Genomic DNA, 15,396 nt, shown 5'->3' with positions numbered 1-15,396 from the left:
CCCTTGCAAAAATGATTTGTGTGCAATTCTGCTTTCAAAGCTAAGTAAAGCATTTAATAAGGAGAAACACATTGAATAAAGTACTTCCTGTACAACAATATTGGAACAAATGTTTTTAAGGCTGCATGATGCAACTGGGATTTTGCAGCCAGGTCCACTGAACCCCTTCTTCATTCAGCAAGTATTCAGTTTTCGAGATTGTTACAGATGCAAGGACAGTTTGCACCAGCCAATGTTTTGAAATGTGAACTTGGGCAAAATCTTATTTATTTTAACGAGACTCATTCCTTCCAAATGGCCTATTTCTTGTGCTGTGAATGCAATGTAAATTTATTTGACAACAGCTGCATCTTATTCGCTTATCATTTCAGGAAGCAACTATTTCAGAGGAGGTGGACATGCTTGTGGACAGTTTGTTAGGTGTGCTGCTGAGGACCATATTAGAAATCAGCAACAGGCCCCAGCCCTCTGGGCCGGCAATTCGCCTGCAGTTTCAAGACGTTACTGTAAGTATATTGTCATAAGTACACTTCTTTGCTGATGCACTTAATTTGTGCTTAAAAAAAATATTTTTCTAGCTATTTATAATAACGACAGTACCAAAATCTGTCCATTTGTACAATTGCCTATCTTGCACACTTGGCCTAAGGGTGTCTTATTGAGGATAATTTGGAAAGGCTGGACTCGTATTCCACTAGAGTTTAAAAGAGTGAGGGTGACTTGATTAAGTATGTAAGATCCTGAATGGTATTGACAAGGTGGACATTGAGAGGATGTTTCCTCTTGTGGGTGAGTCCAGAACTGGGGGGGACACTGTTTTTAAAAAATTACGGTTTGTTTCTTTTGCGACAGAGATGAGGCCAAAAGACCAAGGAGCAGAATTAGGCCACACGGCCCATCGAGTTCGCTCCGCCATTCAATCATGGCTGATATTTTTCTCATCCCCATTCTCCTGCCCTTATCCCCATAACCCCTGACAATTTTATTTTCCTCTTGGGGTGCAACTTTGGAATTCTGCCTCAGAAGGCTGGGGGAGGGGGGTCACTGAATATGCTTATTACAGAAGTAGATAGATTCTTGTTGGGCAAGGAGATCAGAGGTTTTCAGAGGCAATTGGGGCTGTGGAACTCAACACAGACAGATCAGCCATGATATTGAGATTGATGCTCAAGGGGCCAAATGCCCTATTTTGCGTGTTTCTATCAAATGTCATCCTCTAATTTTGCATGTGGTCTTAACAAGTCATACATTTACAAAGATCATTTTGTATAATTTTCATATAAATACAGAATTGAAAACATTCACTGTAACATTTTGCTTTCAACATAGCTAATAATTTAGTAAGATACTTATACTACTGTATACAAAATAATGATTTTTGTTTCAAATTACAAAAAAAGCTTTTGCAGTATACTATCGAAATGGAGAGAATGCAGGACTCGGTGGTACAGAGGGAGCTGGGTGTCCTGGTGCATGAATTACAAAAAGCTAGTATGCAGGTACAGCAAGTGATTAGGAAGGCAAATTGAACGTTGGCATTTATTGTCATGGGAATGGGATATAAAAGTAGGGAAGTTTTACTGCAGCCTTGGTGAGACAACATCTGGAATACTATGTGCAGTTTTGGTCTCCTGATTCAAAAGCAATGCATAATTGCATTAGAGGCAGTAGAAAAGGTTCACTCAACTCATTCCTGAAATGAGGGGCTTATCTTGTGAAGAAATGTTGAACAGGTTGGGCCTAAACCAATTAAAGTTCAAAAGAATGAGAGGTGATCTTATTGAAACATACAAGATCATCAGAGGATTTGATAGGATTGATACCAGGAGAATGTTTCCACTCGTGGGAGAGATTAAAACCAGGAGACACACTTTGAGAATAAGAAGTCTACCATTTACGATAAAGATCAGGAGAAGTTTCTTTCTCTCAAAGGATACGTGGAATTCTCTTCTCCAGAAAGCATTGGAGGCTGGGTCATTGAATTTATTCAAGGAAGAATTAGGGAGGATTTTGATAGTCAAGGGAGTTGAGGGGGAAGATGGCAAAGTGGAGTTGGACGCAGTCAGATGAAACATAATCTTATTGAGTGGTGGAGCAGGCTTGAAGGGCTGAATACCCTACTGCCGTTCCTAAGTCCTGTGTTCCTATGGTCGGGATACAGGGATATACAGTGGGAGTTAGGCCATTCAGCTTCCCAAGCCTTTTCCACGATATGGCTCTTCTGTACTTAAGTCTATTTACCCACGTTTTCTTCATAGACCTTTTGACCATTGTCGAACAAAAATCACCCAATGTTCAGTTTTTTATGGCAAAGTACATTTTAGATTTCCACTATGGTTTGTGCGAAGCACGGCTTCCTGATTTGACTTCTAAACGTACAAACTCTAATTTTAAGTTTTACCCTTTTGTTTTGGATTTTCCCCACAAGAGGAAATTATTTCACTGTCTGATTGCTGTGTGGCTTAGCTGTAAGGGACCGAGGGTGTTGACAGACGGTTGCTTCAGTGACTGGAAGCTAATGTTCAGTGACGTACCACAGGGATCTGTGCTGGGTCCCACATTGTTTGTCATGTATATAAACGACACAGATGACTATGTGGGGGGTAGGATCAGTAGGTTTGCGGATGACACAAAGATTGGCCGGGTGGTTAACAGTGAGGTTGAGTGTCTTGGGTTACAGGAAGATATAGTCGGGATGGTCTAATGGGCAGAAAGGTGGCCGATGGAATTTACCCTTGAAAAGTGTGAGGTGATACACTTTGGAAGGAGTAATGTAACAAGGAAGTATTCAATGAATGGGAGAAGACCAATCTGAATTTCACCCATTTCTCTGCCTGAAAATCCATTGGCAGCGGACTTTAAAATTCTGCCCATGGAATTCAGGACCGGTTTAGCACAGTGGGCTAAACAGCTGGCTTGTAATGCAGAACAAGGCAGCAGCGTGGGTTCAATTCCTGTACCGGTCTCCCCGAACAGGCGCCAGAATGTGGCGACTAGGGGCTTTTCACAGTAACTTCACTGAAACCTACTTGCGACAATAAGCTATTATTATATTATACTGGGAACATTAGGCTATGCAATCCTATAACATTAAAATGCCCTTTAACATCACTGATTGATTTCTGGCACTGGGTTACTGTGTATTCAATTAATTTACTCAATAATTGGATACATTTTGAGTCAGTTTTAATGAAAAATATATGTGTGTATGCATGCTCATGCACATCCACCAGACCTTGAAGCTTACAGAAGGTTATCCCTGAAAATAGATTTTCTTCAAAGGTTCTGCAATGATCAATTTGCAGATAGAATATTTTACACAATGAAAATAGCACTTTTGTGTTTGTGTTCTCTTGGTGCTCCACGTTGCCCTGAACAAGAAGATTGAGTCCCAGCCTTACTGCACCAGCTAAGCACATAAACCAGACTGACGTGGCTGTGCAGTAGTGAGGGTGTGTTTTTTAAAAAATAATGCTATCTTTCAAATGAGTGAGATATCAAATTGATGAATAGCTGCCTATTCAGATGGACATTCAAAATCTTATTGTGTCGTTCAAATGAGAACACTGAGTACTTTCGGAGAGCATTTTACTTCAAATGCCACTTAAAAAACAGAACAAACTTTGTCCCATTGCTGTTTGTGACATTGTGCTCTGCCCACGTTTCTGCAGTTTAACAGAAGGTTAATCGCAAGTGGGACATTTCTGATGCTGAGTGAGGATTTTTAAAATTCTGATCATGTTTTTACAAGATTATTTGAGATTTCTATTTGGGACCTTTTGAGGATCCATCATATGATGAGCAAGAGAAAATGGGTGTCGATTTCTCACCTGATGTTAGACTTTGTGCACACCCTAAAGCCACCATAATTTAGCAAAGTATTGTACGCATTGTCGAATAATACGTTCCTCTGTGCGAATTATGGGCACCTTTTATTCTTCACCGCAGCATTCAAAGATGACACGATTGTTTAAATTAAAGTTTCAGTTCCTCCCTGTGTTTGAAAACTGTTGTCAAAGGAGCAGACTGCCGAGTATAGGAGCACCTGTTCTGTGAAACCTATTTAATGGGCACCTAAATCATTAAATACAAATGCTGCACTCCTGTTCCCCTGATTAAACACCCTGCAGGTCTCAGCAGCATTTGTAGTGCTGTACATGTCAGATCCAGCACCGTTGTTACACAGACACAGACGTAAGGAGGCTGTAATGGTAATTATAGATCGCCGAACTGACATCCTTCATTGTCTCGTGATATGCATGGAGAGAGACAAGTCTCTGTTCAGCATGGGATGAGCCACTGACTTGCACATTTCATTAGAGAGTTTTCATATCTGTATCAATAATAGCCTGCTCTGACTCAGCATGGAGGCTCGCACACAGATTCTCGATGTAGGCCCAGTACTTCGTGACCAAGACCTGTGTGAAAACATACTTCAAGGATTGTGCTGACTTCAGAAAATTGATATTCGTATCTTCAGACCAAACAAGTTTACTTTGTGATGCATGTGCAATTGTAAAGTGAGATCTCTAAAATTTGACTTCTATTTCCACTTCAACTCCAAGTAAAACTGGTAGTCCTTTGTAAAAACAAGCAGAAAATGGAGCACACTGCTCCCTTTTTTTTAATAAACATTTTAGTGGGCAGCACGGTAGCATTGTGGTTAGCACAATTGCTTCACAGCTCCAGGGTCCCAGGTTTGATTCCCGGCTTGGGTCACTGTCTGTTCGGAGTCTGCACGTTCTCCCCGTGTCTGCGCGGGTTTCCTCCGGGTGCTCCGGTTTCCTCCCACAGTCCAAACATGTGCAGGTTAGGTGGATTGGCCATGATAAATTGCCCTTAGTGTCCAAAATTGTCCTTGGTTTTGGGTGGGGTTACTGGGCTATGGGGATAGGGTGGAGGAGTGGACCTTGGGTGGGGTGCTCTTTCCAAGAGCCGGTGCAGGCTCGATGGGCCGAACGGCCTCCTTCAGCACTGTAAATTCGATGATCTATTGAAGTATTTTTTGGATTGTAACAACAACAAAATAAACAATGTACATGAAACTATAAACATAGTGCAAAAGCTGTCTCCCTTCCTAACAGGTCCCACCTATTATTAACCCCCTACTCTAAGCTAAACAACCCCCCCCCCCAACTCTGCTGACGATTGATTTTCCGCGAAGAAGCCTACGAACGGTTCCCGCCTCCAGGTGAACCCTAACAGTGACCCTCTCAAGGCAAACTTGATTTTCTCCAAACAGAGAAAGCTAGCCATGGTAGCCAGGTCTCCGACTTCGGGGGCTTTGAGTCCCTCCAAGCTAATAGTATCCGTCTGCGGGCTACCAGGGCTAGAACGTCTGCCTCTTTCTCCTCCTGGATTCCCGGGTCTTCCGACACCCTGAAAATCGCCACCTCTGGACTCAGCGCCACCCTTGCTTTTAACACCGTGGACATGACATTTGCAAACTCCTGCCAAAATCCCCTCAGCTTCGGACATGTCCAGAACATGTGAACATGGTTCGCTGGTCCTCCCGCACATTTTGCGCACCTGTCTTCCACCCCAAAGAATCTGCTCATCTGGGCTACTGTCATGTGAGCACGATGAATGACCTTGAATTGTATCAGGCTGGGTCTGGCACATGTTGCGGACACATTGATTCTACTCAACGCGTCCGTCCATAGACCATCCTCTATCTCTCCTCCCAGCTCCTCCTCCCACTTGCGCTTCAGCTCCTCGGTCTGCGTCTCCTCTGACCCCATAAGGTCCTTGTAAATGTCAGAGACGCTCCCTTCCCCTACCCACCCTCTGGAAACTACCCTGTCCTGAATCCCCCTTAGCGGTAGGAGCGGGAAGGTTGACACCTGTTTACGTAGGAAGTCCCGCACCTGCAGATACCTGAATTTGTTTCCCCTCACCAACCCAATCTTTTCCTCCAGCACCCTCATACTGGGAAAGTTCCCCTCTATAAACATATCCCCCATCCTCTCAATCCCTGCTCTCCGCCATATCCGGAACCCCCATCCATACTTCCCGGGGCAGCCCGGTTATCATGGCTATATTTTCTGCCCAGTAATAGTTACTAAAATTTGGCAGCGCCAGCCCGCCCACTCCCCGACTCCGCTCAAGCATTACCTTCCTTACCCGCGGGGTCTTGCCCGCCCAAATGAAGCCAGTGATCATTTTGTTGACCCGTCCAAAAAAGGACCGCGGAATAAAGACGGGGAGACACTGAAATACAAACAGGAATCTCGGGAGGACCGTCAGCTTCATCATCTTCACCATCCCAGCCATGTCAACGGAAGCGCGTCCCATCTCCGAAAATCGTCCTTCATTTGGTCGTCTAGTCAGGCCAGATTTAATTTATGCAGCCGGTCCCATTCCCGTGTCACTTGAATGCCTGGTACCTAAAGCTTCCTCCTACTAACCTAAACGGCAACTCCCCCAATCGCCTCTCCTGTCCCCTCACTTGGATCGCAAAATTCTCACTTTTCCCCATATTTAGCTTACACCCTGAGAATCCTCATGATTTCTTCCATCCCTCTATTGGGTCCGATACATACAGAAGCAGGTCGTCTGCATAGAGCGAGACTCTGTGCTCCGCCCCCTCCGGAACAGCCCCTTGAGGCTCTCCGAGCAATTGCCAATGGCTCTATAGCGAGCACGAACAACAGTGGGGAGAGTGGGCATCCCTGTCTCATCCCCCGGTGTAGTCTAAAGTAGTCTGATGTTGTTCTATTCGTCTGTTTGCTTCCCACAGGAGTTTGACACAGCAACCTGACCCAGTCAATAAAGCCCCACCCAAATCCGAACCGTCCCAATACCTCCCACAGATAGTCCCATTCTACCCTTTTCTGCATCCATTGCGATCACTACCTCCACCTCCCCACCTTCCGGGGGCATCACGATCACATTTAACAACCTTCTTACATTTGCCACCAACTGCCTACCCTTAACAAACCCCGTCTGGACCTCCCCAATAATGTCCAGAACACAATCCTCAATCCTGGAGGACAAAATTTTGGCCAGCAGTTTGGCGTCCACATTCAACAGGGATATTGGCCTGTAGGACCCACACAGCTCCGGGTTCTTGTCCCGCTTCAGAATTAGCGAAATTGTGGCCTGTGACATCGTCGGGGGCAACACCCCTCTTTCCCTTGCCTCATTGAGCGTCCTCATCAACACCGGCCCCCAATATTCCAGAGAATGTTTTATAAAACCCCAGTGGGTACCTGTCCGGCCCTGGGGCTTTACCCGCCTGCATGGCCTTCAGACCCTCCACTATCTCTTCCAACCCGATCGGGGCCCCCAGCCCTTCTACCAGCTCCCTGTCCACCTTTGGGAAATTCAGCCCTTCAAAGAAATGCCTCATCCCCTCAGGCCCCGTAGGGGTTTCCAACCTGTACAGCCTACTGTAGAAATCCCTAAACGCCTTATTCATCCCTCTGAATCTCCAACCATGTTCCCATCTCCGTCATTTACTTTCCCTATCTCCCTGGCTGCCTCCCTCTTTCTAAGCTGCTGTGCAAGCATTCTGCTGGCCTTCTCTCCCTGCTAATAGATCACCCCCCCTCACCTTTCTCAGCTGCTCCACCGCCCTCCCTGTGGTTAACAAGCCGAACTCCATCTGTAGCCTCCGCCGTTTCCTTAAAAGCCCTGCCTCTGGGGTCTCCGCATACCTCCTATCGATCTGCAGTATCTCCTTTACCAGTTGGTCCGTCTCTGCTCCGTTCACCTCCTCCCTATGGGCCCGTATCGAAGATCAGCTCCCCTCTGTCCACTGCCTTCAGTGCTTCCCAGACCATCGCTGCTGACATTTCTCCCGTGTCGTTGGCCTGAAGGTAGTTCTGAATACATCTCCTCAGCTGCTCGCACACCCCTTTGTCAGTGAAAAGTCCCACATCTAACCTCCAGTGCGGGCGCTGGTTACTGTCTTTACTAACCTGCAGGTCAACCCAGTGCGGAGCATGGTCTGAGATTGTGATCGCCGAGTACCCCGTGCCCACCACCCCTGCCAGTAAGGCCCTGCTCAGAATAAAGAAATCAGTCCGGGAGTACACTTGATGCACGTGTGAGTAGAAGGAGAACTCCTTCACCCTCGGCTGCCCAAATCTCTATGGATCCCCCCCCGCAATGAAACCTTTTATTTTGCCATCGCTGGCACCCTGCCCGTTTTCGAGCTTGACCGGTCCAAGATCATCCCAAGTAGGCGCATACACATTTACTAATAGCACCTCCACCCTCTCCAGTTTCCCACTGACCATAATATACGGACCTCCCACATCCGAGACTATCCTACCCGCCTCAAACACCACCCGCTTATTGATCAGGATCGCGACCCCTCTAGCCTTTAGTAGTCCCAGTGCTAACCACTGTGCTGCCCCCACTTTGTTGACTTTAATTGTGACTGTCTGTTCCTCGCTCATGCTAGGAGCATGGCTGACAGGCATGCACAGCCCGCTCTCTGGAACTTCAGCTAATTAACAATTCTTCGCAAACTTGGACAGCGGCCGTATGTTACTCCATGAAAAGGAAACATTTGCTGGGCTATCGGGAAAGGGAAAAAGAGTGGAATTAATAAGATAGCTCTTTCACAGGGTCGACACGGGAATGATGGCTGCCTGCTGTGCTGTAAGGTGCTACAAAATATTTTTTGGAGGATATTTTAAATTTGCCATTGTGAAGGAATATACATTTCTTGGAGTCTTATATTTTCTGTTTACCTGCTCGGACCTAGTGTAGCCACACTGCAGTGTTATGTCATGTTACTGAACTCTGTTATGATGAAAATCCGTCCATGATTTGTTTATTTTAAGTATGCTTCCACCAAATTGCGCGCAGTTAAAAAGCCTCAACGCTGACATTGCCATTCCCTCTGTCAATCCCTGTGAAAATGGTAGCTTATTTTTGATTTGTTTTTGACAGGGTGAGTTTGTGGCGTGCCTTCTTGCTCTGCTCAGGCAAATGACAGATAAACATTATCAACAACTTCTGGTGAGCTTCACCAGCAAAGATGATCTCAGGGTGAGTCATTTGCACTTATGTGCACAATCCATTAATCTGCCAATTAGCAGAGCACTAAATGGCATATGAATAGATGTTTGAAAGGACCAGCTTCCACCTGTCTAGCTTGTAGTAATTTTCAGAAACCACCTGGAATCAAAAACTGCATCACTTCTGAATTTTCCCCTGATGTAATATGTTTGGAATAAAAATCAGGAAATCAGCAAACGAACATGAGAAAGGGGAACAGCGCAGAGAGAGGGAGATCACAGAGCATAAGGGGAGAGGTTCAATGGCGGAGAGCGTGAGGAGAGCAGACGGAACGAGAGCCCAGGGAGTGAGCGGGAGAGCTCATGCAGTGAGAGGGCGCAACAGTTCTAAATTGTCCTTAAGTGTCCAAAAAAAGAGATTAGGTGGGGTTACTGGGTTACGGGGATAGGGTGGATGTATGGGCTGAAGTAGAGTGCGTTGTCCAAGGGCTGGTGCAGACTCGATGGGCTGAATAGCCTCCTTCTGCACTGCAAATTCTATTTAAAAAAATAAAGAATGAGAGAGAGATGAGAGGGAAGGAAATGGGGGGGGGAAAGAAAGAAAGAAAGGTGCCAATACTGTAGAAGAAACACTCTAGATATATTGTTCTTCTCTTGATTCCTAATCCAGCAAAATCATGCACAGAGCAGCTCATTGCAGTTTTTGATCCATAAGGGGATCAGGGGTTATGGGGAGAAGGCAGGAGAATGGGGATGAGAAAAATCAGTCATGATTGAATGGCGGAGCAGACTCGATGGGCCGAGTGGCCTAATTTTGCTCCTATCTCTTATAGTCTTATGGGAAGAGGAACCAGGCATTGTGCCGGGGGAGGACTCGAGCAAGATCTTAAACAGAGCGAACACCACCACCTTGTTGCGCAAGGCTGGGCCTGATGTAACTGAAGGTGGTCCACAGGGCATTTTTGACCAGAACATGCTTGAGCGGGTTCTTCCTGGGGGTGGAAGACAGCTTTGGGCAATACCAGCGGGGCCCGGCCAACCACGTCCCCACGTTCTGGTCCTGCCCAAAACTGGTTGGATTCTGGACCATGTTCTTTGAAGCCATGTCCGGGATCAAGGTGGAACCATGCCCATTAGTGGCGATCTTCTGGATATCGGACTGGCGGGAGGGGAGGGGGGCCCGAAGTCTTGGCCTTTGCCTGCCTGATAGTCCGGCATCGACTCCTACCTGGGTGGAGATTGGCAGTGCCGCCTCGGGCCTTTGAATGTCTGGTAGACTTGGCGGAATTCCGGACACTAGAAAAATTAAATTTCTCATCAGGGGATCTGAAGAAGGGTTCCACTCCAAGGGGAGGCAGTTCACCGCCATCTTTAAGGACCTGTTTCTGACCAACATCTGGGGGTGGGAGGTAAAATTGAAGGGGATTCAATCCTAGTGATTTATGCATTATGCATATATTATAGATAAAATAGCTCATTGAAATTCCCAGCTCACTTTGTTACACTTCACAAAAATGTGGCGTCATAAAAAAAGTTAATACTTGATTCTCCTTGATGTTTGTGGTGAAAGGATTGGTTTTTCCATCCCTGACCACCCACTACCTATTCATGTCGGAGAATCCTATTGCCTAATGACTAGCTCTGCGTGCTGAGGTTTTCTATAAAATTAACGTGCACATTTTACATCTTCTTTCAGGATTTTCTGCTGCAGATCTTTACTGTATTTAAGATTCTTATAAGACCAGAGATGTTTCCAAAAGACTGGACGATAATGCGTCTGGTTACCAACAAGTAAGATGGTATCTCCTTAGTTTAAGGTATATCAAATATTGTGGCAGTGCCTTTTAACGATGGAAGGATGTTAACTCAGCAACACTGACTTTGCAACAAACGTTATACAGACCTTGCAGCTAAGTGAAACAAAGAAGCAATGAACCAATCTGGAATAATTTGGATTTGTTACCTTAAGTTCTGGATTTTAATATTTGAATTTGTTTCCGAATTGCATAATGCAGTTTCAACATCGAGAGGAGATGTCCGTGATGAGGCAGACAGATAGAAAATATACTGAAGTTAGATCATTTTTGCGATGCAAGCTGCTTCATAAGCTCTTCCTATTCAATGATGCAGAATTCTGTTTGTTCAGTTTAATACTTTCGTGAACAAGCTTCACCAGCTAGAAATGAAGAGAGAGTCCCCAGTGCAGATATGCATATATAATGCTATGTAAAATTTCACTATCTGGGCCATTTCAGTGAACACGCATCATCGGTACCTGCAGTATCTGTTACTACTAAGAGTGGGGTTGTGATAGGCTTTTTAGATGTTGAAGACATCTACACAGTTTTAATTTCGTCACCCAGACAATAAATTGGAAAATCAAGTGGGTTCTAAAGAAGTTGGATAATCTGCTTTGCCAGTTTGTTACCCTGCTAGTGAGGGTGGACAGTACTGATGAAATATGTCTCTTTGGTTTCTATAACTTCTCTCAAAGTTTCTGTGAATAATTTTCATAGAATCCTTACAGTGCAGAAGGAGGCCAATTAGCCCATCGTCTCGACACCAGCCCTCTGAAAGAGCACCCTACCTAAGCCCAACTCCCCGTCCTTTCCCCATAACCCCATCTAACCTTTGGACACTAAGCAGCAATTTATCATGGCCAATTCACCTAACCTGCACATCTTTGGACTGTGGGAGGAAACCAGAGCAGCCGGAGGAAACCCACGCAGACACCGGAAGAATGTGCAAACTCCACACAGATAGTCACCCGAATTTGGAATCTAACCCAGGTCCGTGGCCCTGTGAAGCAGCAGTGCTAACCACTGTACTGTGCCATGGTGTTTGAAAACAATTGGACAAATACTAAATGGTTTGAAGTAATATTTATACTATATTTTTAAGAAAAGTTGTATTAGAGTGAGAAAGAGATAAATGAGGTGTAGGTTTTGTTGTGCACTCTATAAACTTTACAAAGTGTTAATTTGCAAGATGAGAGAGACAAATATAGAAAATCTATACATTAATGCTCTTTTAACTTTTTAAAAACATTATGTCAATTGGTGAGATCACTTGTGTCGTAAACTGCTGATCACTCAGTTGTGTCACCTTTTAGTTCTTCCCATTCTGATATTTTACTTCCTGACCACTGCCTCAGTCCATCAGTTCCCCTTGCCTTCTACCCTGCCAATTCCCCAGGTTTAAATCACCCTTGAGCATGTACACATTTACCTTCTGATTCTCGAAACAGTCCTCTGAGACTCCTGATATTGGCCAGAATTTTCCAGCCATTTCACCAATGGGACCTTCCAATTGGTTCTATACAATGGGAAACCCCGTTGATAACGGCTGGGCCAGAAGATCCTGCCACCGGCCAACAGTATCCTCCGACACCACAAAACATGTGGCAGGGGGGTGTGGAAGCTCAAGTTCGTTGTCCCCATATCCACAGCAATCTTAACTCCAGTACTCTGACCTTCCCACCCAGTACGTCCATTGTAGGCTCTTTTTCATCCCACTTCCATCGCCACTCCCTGGGACTTTGATGGCAGGACAACAGTCACCGTCCTTCTCTCCAGATTTGCTTTCATTAACCCATGGACAAAGACCCCTGTTAACCACTCAAGTTTTCTTCCTGGGCCCCATGCTGGCTGACTTTGTAATCAATTCTCATGGGTGGAATTCTTATGGGAGAATTGCCCGGGGCCGGCATCAATCCCCCCCCCCCCCGTGTCCCGAATTCTCTGCCCCCCCGAGATTCGGCAGGGGCGGGAATCGAGCCACGCCGGCCGGCGGGCCCCCCCGCGGCGGTTCTCCGGCCCGCAATGGGCTGAAGTCCCGCCGCTGACAGGCCTCCCCGCCGGCGTGGTTTAAACCACCTACCTGACCGGGTGCAGAAACCTCCAAGAGTCCACCGCTCCCATTTCCATCATTAGCCCAGCCAACGCCTTCGCCCCCCCCCCTGATGGGACCAGCGAGCGCGGCCGTGATCTGTCCAACCTTGGCTCCTGCACCAAGTTCCAGTCCCCCCCCCCCAATCAGCTCGTGCGTGGCCAAGTCGGGAATGGCCCCAAACACCTTCTTCACGAATCTCACATCGTCCCAATTGGGACCGTATACACTTAACAACGCCACTAATCCCCCTCCAGCGCCCCTGTCACAATCACATATAAGAACTAGGAGCAGGAGTAGGCCATCTGGCCCCTCGAGCCTGCTCCGCCATTCAATGAGATCATGGCTGATCTTTTGTGGACTCAGCTCCACTTTCCGGCCCGAACACCATAACCCTTAACACTGTTTGGGTCTTTAAATGGCTGCATGGATGATGTGACCATCATGAATGGATTCTGCACTGACTGTTCAAGTGGCTGGGTGGGAAACCCTGCCTTCTGAAAAACCCGGCCCTATATATTCTCCACCCTTGTATAAGAACACCATAGATTATCATAGAATTTACAGTGCAGAAGGAGGCTATTCGGCCCATCGAGTCTGCACCGGCTCTTGGAAAGAACACCCTACCCAAGGTCAACACCTCCACCCTATCCCCATAACCCAGTAACCCCACCCAACACTAAGGGCAGTTTTGGACACTATGGGCAATTTATCATGGCCAATCCACCTAACCTGCACATCTTTGGACTGTGGGAGGAAACCGGAGCACCCGGAGGAAACCCACGCACACACGAGGAGGATGTGCAGGCTCCGCACAGACAGTGACCCAAGCCGGAATCGGACCTGGGACCCTGGAGCTGTGAAGCATTTGTGCTATCCACAATGCTACCGTGCTGCACAAATCATAGATTATCATAGAATTTACAGTGCAGAAGGAGGCCATTCGGCCCATCGAGTCTGCACCAGCTCTTGGAAAGAGCACCCTACCCAAGGTCAACACCTCCACCCTATACCCATAACCCAACATAAGAACATAAGAACTAGGAGCAGGAGTAGGCCATCTGGCCCCTTGAGCCTGCTCCGCCATTCAATGAGATCATGGCTGATCTTTTGTGGACTCAGCTCCACTTTCCGGCCCGAACACCATAACCCTTAATCCTTTTATTCTTCAAAATACTATCTACCTTTACCTTAAAAACATGTAATGAAGGAGCCTCAACTGCTTCACTGGGCAAGGAATTCCATAGATTCACAACCCTTTGGGTGAAGAAGTTCCTCCTAAACTCAGTCCTAAATCTACCCCCCTGATCTGCCGCCACCTTCTCCATCTGGAAGCGTATCCTTTTGCTGACCAACACCGCAACCTCTCGAGCCCTTCCATCAAATCCAGAGTGAAACACTTGGCTAACCCAGCCCTTTTTAAGTCTCACCTGGTCCTTCACCCTCAAGTGAGTCTCCTGCAGCATTGCCACATTGGCAAGCACCCTTGACCGGACTTCCTAGCCCTATCACATTCCACGTGACTATCCTTATTGAGGGTCTCTCACCCCCCTCACCTTTCTTATCCACCATCATCATACCACCGGGCCCTGCCCCGTAAGCCTGACCCGCCCCTGTCCATTGTTAACATCAAACCTCTTTCCCTCCCCCCTCCCAAGAACCCTCTGTGTCGTGACACAGCCTCCTCCACTTCCTTCATCTTCTCGTCCTGCTCTCTCACATTGGCCGATGCCTTTGCCACCGCCACCCTCACCGGGCCGATTGCCTCCTCCACCAATGACTTCAATACGACCACCATCTCCTTCCTCAAGGCCTCCATGTGCCTCGCGAACTACTTTTCCAGCTCCACCACCATCACCTCAGTCATCTTGTCCACCCTAAGTAGTGCGCCACCACCTTGCGGTTTGGCTTCCGCCATCCTGTCAGCACTTTTGCTGGTCCTCTTATTCAGCGGCGAACCCGTGTTTCCTCCTTTTTTCGTCGCTGCTCTTTCGCATCCTTTAACGGCTTATTATTTTTCCTTTATTTCTCTTCTCTCCCCTCCCACCCTCCTGTCTGTCACCAATCTGAATTATTCTTTTTTTTGGGAAAAAAAAACAATTTTTCTCCATTCACATTAAAAAAAAGGGGAGAAAAAATTATTATTATTGTGATTAACAGTAGTTTTTCTATTTTGTTTTTCCCCAAATCACGAACTACCAACTTGTAAAACCTCACTTAAAATACAGGTGTACAAATAAATCCGGAAAACCTGATTTTCGTTTTGCTAGGAGACCCTCCAGACTTCCCAGCAGCAAGCTCACAAAACAAACTCAATGAAACTGAAACCCTGTTCACCGCGTTGAACAGAGAATTTGATTTTTATTTATATTTAAGTTATACTTTGTTTCTGACAGTGCATGGTCCCAATAAATGTCCTTCATAAAAACGCACTGAACATAAAGAACAAATTAAATGAACTGTAGCCGTGATTTAAACTGGAATGGCACGTCACCGTAACCATTATTGAGTCACGGGGCTGAATTTTACAGTGGGC

The 15,396-nt window shown here is 46.3% G+C and overlaps 1 protein-coding gene across 5 annotated transcripts in view; it reads left to right on the top strand.

Annotated features, from left to right (window-relative positions):
* The window catches only part of dock4 (dedicator of cytokinesis 4), a 440,672-nt gene that overhangs the window by 276,663 nt on the left and 148,613 nt on the right, over positions 1-15,396 (top strand). For all 5 annotated transcript variants that reach the window (XM_038780165.1, XM_038780167.1, XM_038780164.1 and 2 more), the window contains exons 25-27: positions 372-506; positions 8,905-9,003; positions 10,669-10,763. In XM_038780165.1, coding sequence (XP_038636093.1) covers positions 372-506; positions 8,905-9,003; positions 10,669-10,763 — 329 coding nt within the window. The remainder of the gene's footprint in view (positions 1-371; positions 507-8,904; positions 9,004-10,668; positions 10,764-15,396) is intronic.

This window comes from Scyliorhinus canicula, chromosome 20, assembly GCF_902713615.1.
Source record: "Scyliorhinus canicula chromosome 20, sScyCan1.1, whole genome shotgun sequence".
NCBI lineage: Eukaryota > Metazoa > Chordata > Chondrichthyes > Carcharhiniformes > Scyliorhinidae > Scyliorhinus > Scyliorhinus canicula.
The sequence above is the reverse complement of the archived record's forward strand: the minus strand, read 5'-3'. Positions and strand labels throughout refer to the sequence as shown.